Source organism: Petromyzon marinus, chromosome 44, assembly GCF_048934315.1.
Source record: "Petromyzon marinus isolate PM22_M1 ecotype Great Lakes invasive population chromosome 44, UKy_Petmar_22M1.pri1.0, whole genome shotgun sequence".
NCBI classification, from domain to species: domain Eukaryota; kingdom Metazoa; phylum Chordata; class Hyperoartia; order Petromyzontiformes; family Petromyzontidae; genus Petromyzon; species Petromyzon marinus.
The window spans coordinates 5,067,783-5,090,149 of NC_133710.1; the positions used below are offsets into that span (position 1 = coordinate 5,067,783).

General features: G+C 52.9%; 1 protein-coding gene across 3 annotated transcripts; it reads right to left on the minus strand.

The window, feature by feature from the left end:
• Window positions 1-15,561: 15,561 nt before the first annotated feature.
• Window positions 15,562-22,158, minus strand: POLE4 (DNA polymerase epsilon 4, accessory subunit). 3 transcript variants are annotated; one of them, XM_032970687.2, is made up of 4 exons: window positions 21,762-22,128; window positions 20,403-20,487; window positions 18,517-18,558; window positions 15,562-16,924 (listed from the first exon to the last, which is right to left on the minus strand). In XM_032970687.2, exons 1-4 carry the CDS (start codon window positions 21,906-21,908, stop codon window positions 16,911-16,913), a joined length of 288 nt encoding a protein of 95 aa, XP_032826578.1. In that variant the 5' UTR covers window positions 21,909-22,128; the 3' UTR covers window positions 15,562-16,910. The 3 variants fall into 3 exon arrangements, with proteins under 3 accessions (XP_032826578.1, XP_075930075.1, XP_075930076.1); XM_076073960.1 differs by lacking the exon at window positions 15,562-16,924 and adding an exon at window positions 17,698-17,864 and having other exon boundaries at window positions 21,762-22,158; XM_076073961.1 differs by lacking the exon at window positions 15,562-16,924 and adding an exon at window positions 17,698-17,848 and having other exon boundaries at window positions 21,762-22,144.
• Window positions 22,159-22,367: the final 209 nt, after the last annotated feature.

Consider the following 22,367-nt stretch of genomic DNA (forward strand, 5'->3'; position numbering starts at 1 on the left):
TGAACAGAGAATGACTCCGGCTCCCGGCTACGTAGTTTTACCCGGGCCCGTCCACCATCATGAAGGTCCTTAATGATCGTGAGCAGTGGGTCAGGGACTCCGAAAGCACGAAGAACAACCCAGAGCCCAGGCCTACTGATGGTATCATAGGCCTTGAACATGTCAATAAAGCAGAGATGTAGGTCTTGTTGGAATTCTCTACACCTCTGCTGTAGCAGATGGACAGAGAATATGGCATCTGTGCAGGACTGCCCTGGTCTCAAACTACATTGAGGCTCCGCAAGCCCCTCCTCAGCGTGCCTGGAAAAGCGATGTCGAATAATCCTTGCCAGGACCTTTCCCGGCACACTGAGAAGAGAGATGCCCCTTCAGTTATTACAATCTGCGAGGGGGGTCCGCCAGGGCATCCTCCAATCCTGCGGAACCCGTCCTGTGGTCCGGACAGTTGTGATGATGTCATGTAGGACAGTCTGCACACAGATGCCACCCTTCCTCAGCATTTCGCTTGGGAGATCCTCTCTGCCCGGCGCTTTCCCTGGTCTCGGACTTCGGATCGCCCCTCGCACTTCTTGCACAGATGGCACCTCGGCGAACCATTCACAAGGGGTGGCTACTTATGCCAATATTTGAGGTACGGCAGCCCTAGCAGGGTCGTCCCCAACTTGCCCCATGATGTTGTCTGGGCTGAGGGAATTCCCCTCCCCCAAGACCTCACAAAAATGCCCTTCAAACCTGCAGACCTCTTCCTGGGGGTCGGAGGTCCATGTACACCCACACACATGCACAGACAAAGATTCCCCCGTTGAGCCTCAACAGACTGTTGGGGCAAGTGCAGTTACAGAACACCTGTGGAGGCCGTCACGGCACACACACGCAACGGACAGGCGCGTGTACACGCACACACGTGTACACGCACACACGTGTACACGCACACACGTGTACACGCACACACGTGTACACGCACACACGTGCACACGCACACACGTGTACACGCACACAGGTGTACACGCACACAGGTGTACATACACGCACACACAAGCGCAGAAAAACATTGTGTCTCCCACGAAGCTATTTGAATAATGTTATTATTCACATAATCATGACCCGCAAGGCAAGCACACGGCCCTCTTAAACACCCACAGCACGTGCCGGGCCAGGCGGCACACTTGTATACACTCACATACATACACACTCACATACATACACACTCACATACATACACACTCACATACATACACACTCACATACACACTAACATACATACACACTCACATATACACTAACATACATACACACTAAGATACATACACACTCACATACATACACACTAACATACATACACACTAACATACATACACACTCACATACACACTAACATACATACACATTAACATACATACACACTCACATACATACACACTAACATGCATACACACTAACATACATGCACACTAACATACATACACACTCACAACATACACACTAACATACACACTAAAATACATACACACGAACATACATACACACTCACATACATACACACTAACATACATACACACTCACGTACATACACACTCACATACACACTAACATACATACACACTCACATATACACTAACATACATACACACTAACATACATACACACTCACATACATACACACTCACATACACACTAACATACATACACACTAAGATACATACACACTCACATACATACACACTAACATACATACACACTAACATACATACACACTCACATACATACACACTAACATGCATACACACTAACATACATGCACACTAACATACATACACACTCACATACATACACACTCACATATACACTAACATACATACACACTAAGATACATACACACTCACATACATACACACTAACATACATACACACTAACATACATACACACTCACATACATACACACTAACATGCATACACACTAACATACATGCACACTAACATACATACACACTCACAACATACACACTAACATACACACTAAAATACATACACACGAACATACATACACACTCACATACATACACACTAACATACATACACACTCACGTACATACACACTCACATACACGCTAACATACATACACACTCACATATACACTAACATACATACACACTAACATACATACACACTCACATACATACACACTCACATACACACTAACATACATACACACTCACATATACACTAACATACATACACACTAAGATACATACACACTCACATACATACACACTAACATACATACACACTAACATACATACACACTCACATACACACTAACATACATACACATTAACATACATACACACTCACATACATACACACTAACATGCATACACACTAACATACATACACACTAACATACATACACACTCACATACATACACACTAACATACACACTAAAATACATACACACTAACATACATACACACTCACATACATACACACTAACATACATACACACTCACATACATACACACTCACATACACACTAACATACATACACACTCACATATACACTAACATACATACACACTAAGATACATACACACTCACATACATGCACACTCACATACATACACATTTACATACACACTAACATACATACACACTCACATATACACTAACATACATACACACTAACATACATACACACTAACATACATACACACTCACATACACACTAACATACATACACACTCACATACATACACACTTACATGCATACACACTAACATACATACACACTAACATACATACACACTCACATACATACACACTCACATACATACACACTAACATACATACACACTCACATACATAGACACTAACATACACACTAACATACATACACACTAACATACATACACACTCACATACATACACACTAACATACATACACACTCACATACATACACACTAACATACATACACACTCACATACATACACACTCACATACACACTAACATACATACACACTCACATATACACTAACATACATACACACTAAGATACATACACACTCACATACATACACACTCACATACACACTAACATACATACACACTCACATATACACTAACATACATACACACTAAGATAATACACACTCACATACATACACACTAACATGCATACACACTCACATACATACACACTCACATACACACTCACATACATACACACTCACATACACACTAACATACATACACACTACATACACACTAACATACATACACACTAACATACATACACACTCACATACACACTAACATACACACTAACATACATACACACTCACATACATACACACTCACATACATACACACTAACATGCATACACACTAACATAATACACACTCACTTAATTACACACTAACATACAAACACACTCACATACATACACACTCACATACACACTAACATACATACACACTCACATACATACACACTAACATGCATACACACTAATATACATACACACTAACATGCATACACACTAACATACATACACACTAACATACATACACACTCACATACACACTAACATACATACACACTCACATACATACACACTAACATGCATACACACTAATATACATACACACTAACATGCATACACACTAACATACATACACACTAACATACATACACACTCACATACATACACACTCACATACATACACACTCACATACATACACACTCACGTACAAAGATGCCCCGTACAGCCTTTACATACTTTTGGGGCAAGTGTTGTTAACGAGCAGCAACTATAGGTAGCCAGGACCACGCCCGGCCGCATTTGTCTCCCTCGTGGCAGTGTTCGCACACCGCACCAGGGACTCATTTGAGGCTGAGTCGACCTAGGGGAGGCCCAGGACCAGTTCAGATAATCGTCACTGGTGTTGGCCGCGAGCGAGAATCGAACTCGGGTCTTATACCCTAACCACGTGAGCACCCCACACAAACCACTCACCACAAAGACAAAGATCCCCCGTATAGCCTTACAGACTGTTGGGGCAAGTGCTGTTAGTGAGCACCTATTAATGCCGGCAGGGCACACGAGGGGGTGGGTGGCCAGCACCACGCCCGGCCGCCTTTGTCTCCCTAGTGACAATGGGGCTCTGCAAGCCTCTCCTCAGTGTGCCTGGCAAGGCGATGTTGAATAATCCTTGCCAGGACCTTTCCTGGCACACTGAAGAGATGCCCCTGTAGTTGTTACAGTCTGTGCGGTCCCCCTTCTTAAAGAGGGGGACCACCAGGGCATCCTTCCAATCCTGCAGAACCCGTCCAGTGGTTGAGACTGTTATGATGTCATATAGGGCAGTCTGTGCAGAAATGCCACCCTCCCTCAGCATTTCGCTTGGGAGATCATCTCTGCCCGGTGCCTTTCCTCGTCTCAGACTCTGTATCGCCGTCAGTACTTCCTCAACAGATGGCACCTCAGCCAGCCACTCACAGGTGGTGCATATTTCTTCCAATATGTGAGGCACCTCAGCCTCAGCAGGTTCATCCCCACTTTGTCCCATGATGTTTTCCTGGCTGAGCGATTTCCCCTCCCCCAAGACCTCACAGAAATGCTCAGAAAATCTGCAAACCTGTTCCTCGGGGTCGGTAGATTGGATCACCGTTCTTTCCTCTAATGATGGTGATAGGTGTGGCACTACAAGTTACTTTTTTAATGTAATTAAAGAGTGATTTGTGATCGCGGGCCACTGAGGCAGATTCCATCTCCTCAGCAACCCATGACCACCACCCATCCTTGCAGCGCCTCACGGCTCTTCGAACCTCCGAGCGAAGGCTAAGGTAAGCCTCATTCTCTGATGTGGGATGCTATAGACAATGACAGTGGGCCTGTTACTTTTTCTCAGCCAGCCTGAACACCTCCTCTGTCAGCCAAGGTCTCTGGGGAGGTCAGGACCGTGTACCCAAGGCAGCCATAGCAGCTGCATGAGCCACAGTCCTAAACCTCGCCCATTTCCCCTCGACATTAGGAGTGGGGGACGATGCCAACCCCAGCTGCAAGCAATGATGAAATTCTCGCTTGCAACTTTCATCAGCTAGGTGAGACGAGGCCACTATGGGTTTGAATGGGGTCCTGGGTGTACAGCCACCACTGGAGTGGAAGAATGGCAGGCGCATCTTACAGATGACAAGTCTATGGTCAGTGGGCAGATCAGCTCCACGGTAGGTCCTGGTGTCAAGGACATGGGTCCGCATCTGCTGTTCCGTCACTATGTAGTCCAGCAGATGTTCTTGCTTGGACTCAGCATGCATCCATGATTTTGTGTGGATGCGCCAATCCCGGAACAGCATGTTGGTAATTACAAGCCCATGGGTTGCACAAAAGTCTGGCAGCGTCCTACCGTTGTTATTGAGCTGATCTGGCCCATGCCTTCCAATCACTCCAGAACAGGTGCCAGCATTATGACCAAATCGGGCATTGAAATCACCCAACAAGATGACTCTATCCCCAGGGGCCACTTTAGCCAGCACCTGTGACAGGTCATAGAAGGCATCTGACTCATCGGCCTTGCCTGCATCCCTCCACGGATGTTCGTCTTCGGTGTGGGCATAAGTAACCACGACCACCACTCCTCGCCTCTGGTTGATGGGAAGGCGAGACCAAAGTAGCCTGGGGCTTACAGCTTTCCGCACCTCACGGCCATGCTCCCACGCCCCCTTCATTATTTTGTTCAGAAGAAGAGCCACACCCTGTTGTTTGGCAGTCTGCTCCCCCGAGAAGAGGACTGTCCACCCCTCATGGTGGCAGGAGCCAGAGCTGGTCCACCGGACCTCCTGAATACCACAGAGATCCAGGCGGTACTGGTCCAGCTCCCGACAGAGGAGTGGCAGCCTCTCCTCCGCAGTGAGCATTCGAACATTCCACGTGGCCATCCGAAGTGGCTTTTTCTTGTTTCTGGAGAAGCCCCGAGGGTAAGAATTCAGTCTCCTGGCTCCGCCAAATGGGGTTTGGCCAGGAGACGTCATAGACGCCTGTCCTCCCGGGGCCTCCGGCACAAGCTTAATACGTTTTTTACATTGTAGTTTAGTGGTAGTTAATTGAAGGTGGAGGGGTTACCAGCCCCTCGCTCCCCTCCAGAGCCCCCATTTGGCCGCTTTGGTGGTTACAAAACGCCATGAAGGGAAAGACCACTCTAAGTTGGCCCTCCCCCCACGGCACTACCCACCACAGCGTTGCCGTCCGGCACCACGAGGAGATAGGGGGTTGTTTTTGCCGGACCCCCACACACACTCACCCCCATACACACTCATCCCCACACACTCACCCCCCATACACACTCACCCCCCATACACATTCACCCCCACACACACTCACCCCCACACATACTCACCCCCCCACACACACTCACTCCCACACACACTCACTCCCACACACACTCACCCCTACACACACACCCCCACACACACTCACTCCCCACGCACACTCACCCCCCACACACACTCACCCCCCACACACATTCACCCCCACACACACTCACCCCCACACACACTCACCCCCACACACACTCACCCACACACACTCACCCCACGCACACTCACCCCTCACACACACTCACCCCCCACACACATTCACCCCCACACACACTCACCCCCACACACACTCACCCCCACACACACTCACTCCCACACACACTCACCCCTACACACACACCCCCACACACACTCACTCCCCACGCACACTCACCCCCCACACACACTCACCCCCCACGCACACTCACCCGCAACACACACTCACCCCCACACACACACTCACCCCCACACCCTCCCAACACACTCACCCCACACACACTCACCCCCACACACACTCACCCCACACACACACTCACCCACACACACTCACCCCCACACACACTCACCCCCACACACACTCACCCCCTCACACACCCCCACACACTCACCCCCCCACACACACTCACCCCCACACACTCACCCCCCACACACACTCACCCCCACACCCACTCACCCCCCCACACACACTCACCCCCACACCCTCCCAACAACTCACCCCCCACACACACTCACCCCCACACACACTCACCCCACACACACACTCACCCACACACACTCACCCCCACACACACTGACCCCCCACACACACTCACCCCACACACACTCACCCCCACACACACTCACCCCCTCACACACCCCCACACACTCACCCCCCCACACACACTCACCCCCACACACTCACCCCCCACACACACTCACCCCCACACCCACTCACCCCCCCACACACACTCACCCCCACACCCTCCCAACAACTCACCCCCCACACACACTCACCCCCACACACACTCACCCCCCCTCACACACACACCCACACACTCACCCCCCACACACACACTCACCCACACACACTCACCCCCACACGCACTCACCCACACACACTCACCCCCACACGCACTCACCCCCACACACTCACCCCCCACACACTCACCCCCACACACACTCACCTCCACACACTCACCCCCACACACTCACCCCACACACACTCACCCCCCACACACACTCACCCCCACACACACTCACCCCCACACACACTCACCCCCACACACACTCACCCCCACACACACTCACCCCACACACACTGACCCCCCACACACACTCACCCCACACACACTCACCCCCTCACACACCCCCACACACACTCACCCACACACACTCACCCCACACACACTGACCCCCCACACACACTCACCCCACACACACTCACCCCCCACACACACTCACCCCCACACCCACTCACCCCCCCACACACACTCACCCCCACACCCTCCCAACACACTCACCCCCCACACACACTCACCCCCACACACACTCACCCCCCACACACACTCACCCCCACACCCACTCACCCCCCCACACACACTCACCCCCACACACACTCACCCCACACCCACTCACCCCCCACACACACTCACCCCCACACCCACTCACCCCCCCACACACACTCACCCCCACACACACTCACCCCCACACACACTCACCCCCACACACACTCACCCCCACACCCACTCACCCCCCCACACACACTCACCCCCACACACACTCACCCCCACACACACTCACCCCACACCCACTCACCCCCCACACACACTCACCCCACACACACTCACCCCACACACACTCACCCCCACACACACTCACCCCCACACACACTCACCCCACACACACTCACCCCCACACACACTCACCCCCACACACACTCACCCCACACCCACTCACCACCCCACACACACTCACCCCCACACACACTCACCCCCACACACACTCACCCCCACACACACTCACCCCCACACCCACTCACCCCCCCACACACACTCACCCCCACACACACTCACCCCCACACACACTCACCCCACACCCACTCACCCCCCACACACACTCACCCCACACACACTCACCCCACACACACTCACCCCCACACACACTCACCCCCACACACACTCACCCCACACCCACTCACCCCCCCCCACACACACTCACCCCCACACACACTCACCCCCACACACACTCACCCCACACCCACTCACCCCCCACACACACTCACCCCCACACACACTCACCCCCACACACACTCACCCCACACACACTCACCCCCACACACACTCACCCACACACACTCACCCCACACACACACTCACCCCCTCACACACCCCCACACACTCACCCCCCACACACACTCACCCCACACACACTCACCCCACACACACACTCACCCCCTCACACACCCCCCCACACTCACCCCCACACCCACTCACCCCCCCACACACACTCACCCCCACACCCTCCCAACACACTCTCACCCCCACACGCACCTTAGACCGCCCCCCCACCTCTCCCCCCCCCCCCCGTACGTGAGGCGGGGCCTCCCGGTCCCATTAGCGGCCCCGCGTGGCGAGCACAACCCAACGCCTCTCCAATTAATCCCGCGCCGTGGCCATAGCGACGGGACACGCAGGGGGGCAGGGGGAGTGGGGGCAAGAGGGGAGGGGGGGGGCGCATCAAAAAACCCGAACCCCGACTCGAACTGTAACCTTAAAAGGAACTCCCCCCCCCCCACACACACACAGAGCCTGGCCCTGACAATAACTCCGACAAGCCGTAACCCCAGACCCCCCCCCCCCTCGACTCCAACCCTATCATTGACACCCCCAAATCCTAACCCTGAAACTAATCCTGAATCTCACGCTAATCCCAATAACCCTGACCCCCCCCCCCCCCCCCAAACACTGACACCCGAGCCCCCACTTTACCCGGGGCCCAAACTATAACACCGCTCATAACCCTGACCCAGGGGCACGGGACGCTCCGGTGGCAGACACAAAGGTCCCCCGTGTAGCCTTAACACGCTGTTGGGGGGCAAGTGCTGTTAGCAAGCGGGGTGGTTAACACCACGCCCGGCCGCCTTTGTCTCCCCCGCACCGGGTACCAGGACCCGTTCAGATATTCGCCACTGTTACAGGTCGTGATCGCGAATCGAACTCGCCCCCCCCCCCCCCCCCGTTGCTCTGCAAGTCGCCAGAGTTGCCCTGCAGCAGCAGCAGCAGCGGCGGCGGCAGGGAACGCGCCCCATCAGCGCGCCCCCTCCCCCCCAACTCCCCCTTCCTGGCGGCTTCCGTGCACCCCGCAACTCCACGGCCACAACAAAAACAAGGGGCGCTCCGTAGCGCCCCGTGAGCGAAGAGGCGATGTGCGGCCGTCACGCGTGCCACACCAACCCACGGCACGTGACCGACCCACGTGCACGCGCGCGGTGTGGCCACGTGAGCGTAGCGCTACCACAACCCCGGCGGCCCGAGTTCGATTCCCGCTCAGTGACGATCATCTGAACCGGTCCTTGGCTTCCGCCTAGATCGGCTCAGCCTCAAATGTCTCCCTAGCATCAACACTGGGGGTGACAAAGGCGGCCGGGCGTGGTGTTGGCCACCCACGCCTTCGTGTGTCGTTCCGACCTTCATCGGCGCTCGCTAACAACACTTGCCCCAACAGTCTGTTAAGGCTATACGGGGGAACTTTGTCTGACACTGCTGGGGGCACAGGGGGCGCCGGGAATTCAAGAAACGTGACGGCGGGCAGCAAGTGGACGGACTGGGACGAAAACAAAGATCATGCCCGAGGCATTTTGTAAACACGCCGGGCCCCCCCCCACAAAAGTTGCCGTACGATCCTCACCGGGCCCATTTGGTGCTGGTCTCAACCAAAAACAAATGGGGGGCGAGGGGGGTGAGCCGGTGAGGAAGAATCTTTGGAATATGTGACGTATTGGCAACTGACAGCGTAACTAAGCAATGCAGCGTGCAACATTAGAGGTAATAAAATATAGATATTTTAATTTAAAAACATGTTTTACTGTAATCACATTTTGCAATTTCCCCCCACGCAGACCGCCCCCACCGGGCCCTCGGAATGGATCGGCCCCACCGGGTCCACGGAATGGACCGGCCCCACTGGACATTTGCCCTATGAACTGCTGCCTTGTGGCCAGTCCGCGCCTGGCGTGGTGTCAAACTGCCCTAACCGGACGACGATGGTTTCCTAACCCGCGACCAGAGCCGTCCCTAGGGCACGACTGCCCCGGGCCCGGCGCTTTGGGGGGCAGGGCGCCGGTGTCAGGTGTTATACTTCCGGCTTCGTTTGAATTTTGAAGGCGTCGGGGACAGCCCCCACCCCGTGGGGGATTGCCTCGCGCTCCGCACCCCCCCCCCCCCGTCCCCTATGGACGGCCCTGCCCGCGACCTTCTGGGTGACAAGTTCAGCGTGCTGGTGACCATTGCACCGGAGCTGGAGCTCCCACCGAGTCGGAGCCGGTGAGTTTAAGAAACGCGCACCATTGTTTCAACTGCCGCGCCGGGAGATAGACCCAGGGCGGTGTCCTATTGGTGGCCACCTGTTGACTGGGTTCTACAATCCCCGGGGAGGTAATGGGGGGCGGGAGCATTGATCGCGCCGAACGATCATAAGGGGGGGGGGGGGGGGGATGTACACGGGCGAGATAGATTTGGGTGTTGTTTTTGGAACCCCTAAATAAATATATAATGCTTCCCAGAGAGTGAAGAAGAAGAATAATGATCGATCCCACGGCGACACGGAGGCAACAACAACAACAGCAGCAGTAGGGGAATCGGTGCGGAGGCGTGTACACGGGTATACGTGTACCCCGTAGAACAACAACAACAGTATACCCCCTAGCACGTGTACCACGGAGCACATGTGACAAGGAGCACGTGGCCCATGGGACGCGGGACGCGTGTGAAACGGGACACGTGTACCACGAAGCACGTGGGCCATGGGACACGTGTAGCACGGAGCACGTGACAATGGGACGCGTGTACCACGGAGCACGCGTGATACGGGACACGTGTACCAGGGAACACGTGGGCCATTAGACACGTGTACCACAGCGCAAGTGTGACACGAGGAGTTGTGGTGAGATGGTGAGTTGTGGTGAGGTGTGCAGAGTGCAGGGTTCACTCCGCCTGGAGAAGCCCGCCCCCTGTGGGCCGATGTCAGAACGGGCGACACGAATGGTGAGGAGAGCTGCCCTCCTCACCTGGTGAGTCTGGGTTAGCGCCCAGGCGCGAGATGGAATTTAATCGCCGTGTCACCTACACGTGATAAAGGATCCCTCACGATTCACAGTAACGATTCCATTTAAGTGAAGCGAGATGATGATGATGATGGTCTCAGCCTGGTCACCGACGACTCACAGAGACCCATAGACTCACACATTGACCCAAAAAACTCGGCAGAGACCCACTGACTCGCACAGAGACCCATAGACTCACACAGACACCCACAGACTCGCACAGAGACCCACAGACTCGCAAAGACCCATAGACTCACAGAGACTCGCACAGTTCCACTCACACAGAGACCCATAGACTCACACGAGACTGAGTTGCTTTAAACCAGGTTCTCAAGTGCATCGAGTTGATGGTCTCAGTCTGGTCAACAATGACTGCACAAATAACGTTGCTCACATTGAATTCGTTTCTCCACTTAATTTGTCCGAATTCCAGCTCTTGAGATTTTTTTTTTAAATAGGATTTTCTGTCATACGACCAACATAACTCAGGGAAGGGGGGGAAAGGGAAGGTATAGCGCCCCCTGCTGTTCGTGAACCAGGAGTGACACTTGAAGAATGAGATCCTCAGCAGTAGCTCTGTGATATTCACTTCCGTGGGGCGTTCTCTTCGTGAACACTGCTCGGCGAGATTTCCAAGTGGATTCATCGATACCGTGACGTGACGTCGATAAGAAGGCGCGATCGGGATGACATCGGTGGGGGGGAAACATGAAAGTAATTTTATTCTACAAACACATAAATACAGGGTGCTTAAAAAAATATTTCGTGTTAAATACTTCTGAGAATTTGCAACAACACCACCAGAAATGTGTCTCCGTGCTCAGGAGACCACCTGGGGAAGATCCCAGGCCACGTGTTGACAATGATGGCGAACAAGTGGTAGACTCATATTCTTAGTTTTTTCGGTAAAGTCACGTTGAAGAGAAACAACAAAATAATAAAATATATATAAAACAATAATTTTGTTGTTTCTCTTCAACGTGACTTTACCGAAAAAACTAAGAATATGAATTACTGCAGTCACGAAAGCTTTAAATCAAAATTTAAAAAGTGGTAGACTCTTTGACTTTTTGAAGCTATTAACATCACATTTGTCATCATGTAAAAAAAGTTTTCATCACCCTGTAGGAATCAAAGCATCGACCGAGCAAGTAAGGCTTCGCGACCGTGGATTCGCGCGCGACTCTCCGTTGACAAGCATTTACTTCGTTGTTGTTGTTGTTGGTAACATTGGGCTTGCAGGGGCCTTTAGCGGCCGCAGAGGTGGTCAAGCCGGTGGAGCTGTTAGGATACGGACCACGACGAATCGCCTCTCGTCTTTTGCAGCGTTGCGAGCGGACGGGGCAAAGGGCCGGCAAATCGCGGCGGTGGCGGCGTCGTCGTGTGTCCGGTGAGCGACAATGCCATCGTTAAGTTGCCTCGGCGTGGCCGGCGAAAGATAACAAATGTAACAGTTCACGTATTCGTCCCAGGAGAGACGCCACTTAAGTCGTTGGGACTCTCCGTCAGGACGGACCTGCTGCCGATGCTGCTACTCCTGCGACATTGGACTTTTGGCTTAAGATGCTTTCGTCATTCGCGTGCGGGAAAGAAACCGGAGCGTGCGGAGAAAAACCCACGCCGTGCGCGAGGAGGAGGGGAGCAACGCTGTATCCCCGCACGGACGAAATAAACAGATGCCGATGAGTCTGCACTCGCTGTACCGGCTTCTCCTGGCGAGCACAGGGTACGGGCACCTCGAAGACACCCACGTGAAGAAGGGAGTTTCACATCGTCGGTGTGCGATGATCAACCAACCCTCGCTGCCGCCTCCATTGTGCCGGATTACAGGCCGCATGCGAAGCCGCCACTGGATATCTGCGAAGAATAGCTTCATTAGCATCATGGGATTCCCGCGGTCTAAATAAAGATTGTGATTCAACACTGCCCAGATGCGAGAACGCAACAAGTGGCAACGTGACTGCTACTGGTGGCGCCGTGGTGGCTAGGAGATGTTAACTCCCTCGCCTGGTATGCAGGAGCTCGTGGGTTCTATCCCGACCCTGATGCCTGTAGTTTTGGAGTTTTCATGTCTCTCTCCCCCCCCCACCGTGCTCGTGTGGATTTTTTCCAGGTCCTTCGGTTTTTTTCCCCTCCGCATTTACAATCAATATGCGTTTCGAGTATTTGGCCGCAATAAATTTCCACACAAGCCACTTCGTTGAGCTATCATTCGTGGCCAGGTCGCTTCTGTAAAAGAGCTAGGGCGCTCAGTTGGACCTTACCTGGAAAAATAAAACAAGTTTAAAATTTGTACTCTTTGAATGAAATTCATCGCCAAAAATCCCAAATGTAGCAAGATCCTGGTTAAAAATGTAAGGCTTTGCTGGGTAAACATTTGGCATAACGGTAGTTTTTTTTGTTTTGAGGAAAGCCACATCGAGCAATTCCCTCCATTCGCTACCACTCCATCATTAGTCTCAGCCACCGGCCTTCTCCACTTCTGGCCGGGACGCATCCTGCCCGAGGCCCCTCCTCGAAACTAAACAATTTTTATTTAATTTTGACTTAAAACTTTCGTAACTGCAGGAATCCATATTCTATGGTTCTTTCAGTAAAGTCACGTCGATAGAAAAACAATAATTATTTTTTTCCTCTATCTACGTGACTTTACCGAAAGAAGCATAGAATATCAATTTTATTTTAGTTAACCAGGTAAGACCCACTGAGCTAGAGCTCTTTTTCAGAAGCGACCTGGCCACAATTATTAGCCCAATGAAATGGCTTCTCAAGGGGAAATTTATCACATCCAAATACTCTAAACGCACGTTTCTAAATGAGGGGGAAAACAACGAACCTGAGAAACATCCACGCGACCACGGGGAGAGAGACTTCGCGAGCTCCAAATATACAGCAGACGTCAAGGTCGGGATCGAACCCACGAACTCCTGGATACCAGGCGAAGGAGTTAACATCTCGCAGCACCACAGCACCTCACACGAAGTTCGGCTTCCGTGAGAGGAAACCGGAGAGACACTCAGCACCGCTGCCATCTCCTGGCCACACCTCGCAGCGTCGCTTCTACAACACCTGGCAAGCCCTGATGATGGCGGTGGTCACCCGATTCGAGTATACTACGAGCCATGCTCAATTCTGCCTCGCTTCCGAGATGCGCCGTACTTGGCACGAGTTGGTTGGGTGTCTTACTGTTACCAGGCAGTGTCGGTAATGAATGCTACGTTTTGTTACAAGCTTGAATTTTAAATAAGTTTATTTATTGTTCCGTCCGAGTAACTTAACACATGCGGCACGGTAATTTGTCTTCCCGAACCCCCCGCAAATTTGTATTCCGATCACGTCATCAGCGTCGCGATAGGAAACGAAAAATCCCGCTCAAGAGCCCTTGGTGTTGCTAAAAGAACGGCCCGCGGAAAGCGGATAACGCAGAGCTACCTCCGAGACATGTTCACGTGATCTCTGGTGCGCACAGTAGGGGGCAGTACTTTCTCACCCACTCTACAATAGAGGAATGTTCATAAACACGACGGTAAAGGCAATATTCTTTTTTTTATATTACTCAGGAGTTGAAATGTAGCCAAATAAAGTGCAATACAAAATAAATGTATGGCATTGTTTTTTTGTTATGCAACACTTGACAACCCTGTTTAATCAAAACCCAGTCTAAGTCTATGGGTCTCTTTAAATCGATGTGTCTCTGTAAGTCATTATTGACTGGGTTGAGCCCATCAACTTACTGCGTACCAAGAGCCCTGATTAATCGCAGATTTAATCACCTGGTTTCGAACCCAGACTCTCAGCGTTGCCAGCTTTGTGAAATGACATCTTGAACCATCTGACCCACCTCAAGTGGAAAAGTGCTTTCCGATGCATAGATATTCAACATTTCAAACGTCACCATTCTGATCAAGAGTAAAAGTCAATTTAATAATCACAACTCCACACTTGACAATAAACAAGTTCGAAAAATCACGCACGCCCATCTGATTACACACGCATCCACACAATTGGTCCACAGTGCAATCCCGGGTGTGGGCCGGGCAGAGGGTGGACTAACGAGAGGGCGGGGCTATGCTGTAAAGGGGCGGGGCCAGACATTCCTGCGTCATCAACACGCTGCAACTACTCGCCCAGACGCGGGCAAAGCCGTTACAGGCGACGATTAAATTGCGCGCGATTGCCAAGTAACGGTGCCCTCATTGTGTTCACACATTAGCGCAATAATCATCCTAGATGCGTTTGCGTGTGTCGCTAACTGTTACCATGAATTTGTATTTGTCCAAACCATTGTTAGAGGAAACTATTTTATTTAACAGTGATTTACGTTTGTCCACCGTTTTCGATTTCTTTTGTACCACTGCTATTTTTGTTCCGAATTCTAATTGGTTGGTTTTTTGCTCTCCGATGTTTATTTGCTTCATTGTTGTCCTTTGTTTTTCTCGTCATTGTGGCCCAGGTCATTCTCTCGTGCGAATGAGACTCCATCCCGGTCTCTCCGAGTTCTTACTTGGACGAAGAATTGTGGGGTCACCCGGAACGGAACCGTGGAGCATATAACCTAGACTCAACGCCCGATCCAGCAATACGGAGGAGGCATCGTCAGTGACACCCCACTCTGCCACTCTTGTTGCAATCATCCGGCTCAACCACCTCAATATAAAATTACAGCCGTTGCTCGACATCAACATCAGCAACAGAAGATGTATAAATTCACACGAGACGCATACTCACAAAGAGACCCACAGACTCAGGTCTACAGATTCACATACAGAACCATGCTCACAGAGACCCATAGCCTCGCACAGATCTACAGATTCCCACTAAGCCACAGACACACAGAGCACCATAGACTCATATAAATCTATAGAATTCACATAAAGAACCATACTCGCAAAGAGGGACCCACAAACGCACAAGATATATACAAGGAGGCATCATCTGAGCGGCAATGCACCACTCCGCTACTACCGACCTCGATGTAAAATGACAGCTGTTGCTTTACAGCGGCGTCAGTCACACAGAGAAGAATAATTTCCAATTCAACAAATGGTTGAAACTTGTGATTTCGAGAGAGCGATTTGGTTCGAGCGACTGATCAACTCAGCGGTGGACAACAAGTGACCAGTTCGACAGACGGCTACAAACGCCGAAGCAGCAGTCCCGTCGCCAGGAGTTGATTGCGGACGATGGGCGAGCGACCAGCCGGTTCATCGGTGGTGCCGGTGAGCAACAGTTGACCTCCGACCCGGGCGAGGCTAGTCCAGTGCTCCTGGGGGCAAAGTGCAAGTGGAGGGAGAGAGATGACCGCTGGGCACGTGACGATAATAACCACAATAACAAGGCCACGTATTTATGGGCCTTTGCTTTTTTAAACGGCATAGCGACCCAAAGCGCTGTACAGCCCGTTCACCTATAACGCGTAGCTTTCATAACGCGAATTGCACATCACGCGACGAGTGTAAATAGTTAACGCTTTTTTTATAACACGGAAGAGAATTGGATATAACGCGATTGAGTGAGCAGAGCTACGTCGTAGGAATAAGCGGTTTGTACGGCTGCCTTGGCGTAGCTTCGCACAAGGCGGGATGCTGCTGGATGCTTCTAGCCGGTACCCACGCGCCTCAATCTTTGTTGAGCCTGCGTACGTTTGTCACGTGTTATCGCGGACGGTGCTTTACCCTATATTATTTATTACAACGCAATTTTTCCATAACGCGGCATTCTTCAGGAGCTAAACTACCGCGTGATGAGAACAGGCGGTACGTCGCATCTCGCCTCAAACGTTCGAAGGGCGCACCCAGTGGCAGCTGGTCCCTACGTGGCATTCTGCGGGCACTTTTTGGCAGATTTGCATCGCGGCGCCGGCACGCGATGGCTCGCTTGTCACGCGACCTTTAACGCCCTTCCAGGCATGGAGACGGCGCGTGGTGTTCGCGGTTAAAGGCACGGACCGAGGGAATTGTAGTGGCCGCTAGTAGCTGTGGGGGGGGGTCACGCGAACTGACTGCATGCGTCGGACAAAAAAAACGCGAAACACCGGTATCTGGATGCACGAGTTGTAAACAGTCATCGTCTCTTTTCTCCAAACGCTCTTACAACAACCTCGCTCGATGCAAGAAACCCCGTCAACTCTTTTATCAAATGATGACTGCGAGGGCGGCGCTGCGCGTTGCTGGCCGTTGACGTTTTGGGCCTGCGCACCGAGAAAACTACGAAATGAATAAAAAGCAAGCTGTAAGCTCCTGGTAATTATCTGGGGCAATGGCTGGGGAAGCAGGGACGGCCCGGATAACACACATCTGCAAATAATGCAAAACCTGCCATTGATTAGCCGCAAAATACACGGTGCTGGCCCGAGCCACGGACACACGATCGCACGTCTTCATGCGAATCAATTGCGGTGTATAGGTGTGACCGTGGCTTAGAAATTGTACCGTGCGGGGTTGCGCGTGACGGGCATCACTCGCGGGAGAGGGGCCCTGGCGAGACGCAGTACCCCCTCCACACCTGCCACCGCCCGTGGCCCCGAACGCAAGTGGTGACCCATCTCCTGTGGTTGTCGGCGCTACGTAACAATCTTAGGCGAGACGTGGAGCTGTGTGTGGAGCCTCAAATGAATAACTGGTGCGGTGTGTAAACATCACCACTAGGGAGACAAAGGCGGCCGGGCGTGATGTTGGCCACCCACCCCCCCTCGTGTGCCGTGCTGACCTTCATAGGTGCCGCTCGCTAACAGCACTTGCTCCAACAGTCTATTAAGACTACACGGGGGATCTTTGTATTTGTGCGTGTGCGTGTGTTTTGCCCGAGCTATGGCGAGCGGGCGAGCGTGGAGATGCGGCGAACGAGGTCGTTGTTCACCTTCTAGAAACGCAAACTCGTCCACTGCGTCCACCGCGTTGTCTTCAGCAGGAACGTCGAGGGCAGCAGCAGCAGCGGCACCACAAAAAAAAAAAGACGAGGAGGAGGGAGTGAGAGCAGCCGGGGCGCAAACACAACCTCCCCGCACTCACGCTCGTAAAACATGCGCACGTGTATTCTCAGCGGTCATCATCATCATCATCATCAGCCATAATCAATCCACTGCTAGATGAAGGCGGTGGTGAGATGTTAAATCCCTCGTCTGGTATGCAGGAGGCCGTGGGTTCGATCCCCGTCCTAACGCCTGCTGTATATTTGGAGTTTGCGTCTCGTGTCTCCCCGTGGCGGCATTGATTTTCCTCCGGGTCCGCGGGTTTTTCCCTCAACATTTAGAAGCAACACGCGCTTCGTATTTGGCTGCTATACATTTCCACGCGAGCTATCATTTGTGATAGCCAGGTCACTTCCGAAAAAGAGCTACAGTAAAAACAGTTTTACAGTTTAGTTTACTCTCCAAGCCACCGCCACCTGTCACGATCCTACGATCGACCCGGCACCTCGCTCCATCTCCTCCACGGTGGTCCCTCCTCACGGACGGGTGCCGTTCCTTGGCGGCCGCTTCATTATTAGTCTTAACCGTCGGCCGCCATTGTCACTTTTGGCCGTGATGCGTCTGGCTAGAGTTCCCTGGACTTCTCTCCACCCAGCATAAGGGAGGTGACGGGGTAGTAAGGTAAAACAAAAATATTTTACCGGGTAAGTCCCACTGAGCTATAGAGCTTTTTTTCAGAAGCAACCTGGCCACAAATGACAGCTTAACAAAGTGGCTTAGCACGTGGACATTTATAGCAGCCAAATACTCTTAAACGCGTGTTTCTAAATGTGGTGGGAAAAACTGGAGGACCTGGATAAAAATCCACGTGACTACGGAGAGAACATGCAAACCCCAAACATACAACAGCCGTCAGGGTCCGGCATCGAACCCATGACCTCGTGCATACCAGGCGAGGTAGTTAACATCACCACCACCGAGAGACCGGCCTGGTGGCACATCGCGTCCACGCGGAGGGGAGAGACAATGGCAGGGGCGCGCAGAGCCGGGCGACGCCGGATCCATCAACAACCCCCGGGAGGAGCGGAGCGTGCGGGTTTGAGTATCACCTCGGCTGATCCCTTCTCTGGGAGTTGGGGGGGGGGGGATGAGGGCACGTGGGGGGGAGGGGGGGCCGGTAATTTTCGGGGGGGGGGGATTTACGGTGTCATCGATGGCCACACGGGTGACCAATCCCTCATCGCGAGGGAGATTTTTTTCCAGGTAATGTATTTCCATTGGGCAAAAAAAAAAGAACAAAGGTGAGTTGAGGTGAGCGTGGCGGCGTGACGCAAGATGCTCGTCGTCGAGGTTTCAGTGGGGCTAGTGATGCTCGGCGATGTGATCGGGGTTGTGAGGTGAGCGAGGTTGGTGCTGGGAGGCGGCGCTATGGGTCAGGTGAGGCTGGTCAGGCGGTAACTGATATTTGGCCATCTGGGTGAGGCGGGCTGAGCGAGGGAGATTTTAATCGGCGAGTGGATGAGCTGGTAAGGCATGGGTGAGATTCGTTCCGGGGTTGTCTGAGCAAAGTAAGCCGAGGTGAGGAGGGCGAGCTTCTGTGCTTAGTGAGGTTGTGTACGCTGGTGCGGATGGTGAGGCGAGTGAGCCGGCTAACGTGAGCGAGGTGGTGAGTTCGTGGTAAGCGACCAATGCCGCGTGACATCACGCCCTCCCCAGAAGGCCACGTGGCTTCCGGGGGATTTAACAAGAAAGCGACGGTCTATGGGAAGGAGGTGGAATTGTCAGTTTTATTTATTTGGTGAGGTGAGCTGGTGAGTGAGGTGAGTGCCCTCACCCAGGTCCTTCCTCTGCAGGGTTTTCCGCTTTCCCTGCAGCGCAAATCCGTAGGCGTCCTTAGCTATGGCCTCGATGAACAACTCCTGCCACGCGCGCGCGCACACAAAGACAAAGGTCCCCCGTATAGCCTGTAACAGACTGTTGGGGCAAGTGTTGTTAGCGAACACCTATTAAGGCCGGCACGGCACACGAGGGGGTGGGTGGCCAGCACCACCCCCGGCCGCCTTTGTCTCCCTAGTTGGCGATGTTTACTACACACCGCACTAGATACTGATTTGAGGCCGAGTCGACCTAGGGGAGGCCCAGGACCGGTTCAGATAATCGTCAACGATATTGCCCGTGATCGGGAAACGAACTCGGGTCGCCTATACACGCCACACACACACGTGCAAATGTGCCAGGCTAGGTGCACCCCACAACACACGCACACACGTGTACATGTGCCAGGCTAGGTGCACCCCACAACACACGCACACACGTGTACATGTGTCAGGCTAGGTGAACCACAACCGCCATTCGCCACTAAGTGGCAATGACGTCACCACGACGCTTGTGCCAGGCCATGTGCACCTTGAGGCCACGGGGCAGACCCAGGTGCCACGGGTCGTCTGAGATGACTGGCTGATGCACCACCTGTGCCCCCTACTGTGCCAACCTGCTGTGCTTTAGCCACCCGGCGCTCCGCTCGTTGTTGTGAGCGTCGCTCCTCCGCCCTCCGTTGTTGTTGGAGGGCGACTGCCTCCAACTGCCCAGTAGCATCCTTCACGAGCCTCCTCCACAGAGGCCGATCTTGACACCGCTGGTACCAGTCATCGGCAAATCCACTCAGCTCCACGTCCTCCTGTACCACATCACTCCATCTCTTCTCTAGCCCGTGCCGCGCCCGCTTAGCCCCCTCAATCCGGCCAAACAAAAGCTGTTTCGGCATGCGGTGGCTGGGCATGCGGGCTACATGACCCAGCCATCGCTGCCTTGCCCGCCGGAGGAGCTCACCGATGGGACCGTGCCCAGATCTTTCAAGGATTTGTGAGCTCCTCACACAATCCAGTGTGGTTAAACCCAGGATGGATCATACACGCACACACACACACGTGTGCACGTGCCAGGCTAGGTGAACCATACACGCACGCACACACGTGTGCACGTGCCAGGCTAGGTGCACCACGCAAAGGTCATCCGTATAGTCTTAACAGACTGCTGGGGCCAGTGCTTGTAGAGACAGTAGCATCACCTACGAAGGCCGGCACTGTGGCACACGACGGGGGGGGGGGGGTGGGTAGCGCCACGCCCGGCCGCCTTTGTCTCCCTCGAGTGGCGATGTTTACACAACACACCGCAACAACAACAACACACACACCGTGGCCTTGGCGATGAGGAAGACAGCCTCGTGGGCGGCGAGCGCCACGTCGGGGTCGGCCTTCATGATGCTCTTGACGCGGCTGAGCGGGAGGCGACTCAGCCTGGGCCTCTCCTCCTCGCCGGCGACAACGACCGCCTCCGCCATGGTACTCGACTTGTGCGGGTGGTGGCCAAACCGATTCCTCGACGCACACAAAAACAACTAGGCCGACACGCGAATCGATTCCCGGATTAGAAGCCTAAATCTCGACTTTGGTTTAGCCAGCGAGCGCATTCCAACCCGTGGCAATCCGTATCGATTCTCCCGACGCGTGGAGGAGAAGAGTGGCGGGGAAGGGAGCCAATTATCTGCCCAAATGGTTTGTGTCAAAGAGAATCGATTATCGAAATGGAAATTAAGTCCTCGGATCGATACGCGGGAATCGGAATCGAGGGTCGTTGACGTTAACCCTCGCGCGCCCACCCCCACCTCCGATCCCGCCACACGATTGGCCCCGCGTCAGCACGTGGTCCGCTCCAGTCAGCTTATCCGTGCTATGCAATTCAAAGTGAAAGCTGCGGCGGAGTCTCGTAGAGAACGCGACGGCCTCGGAAGCACGATTGG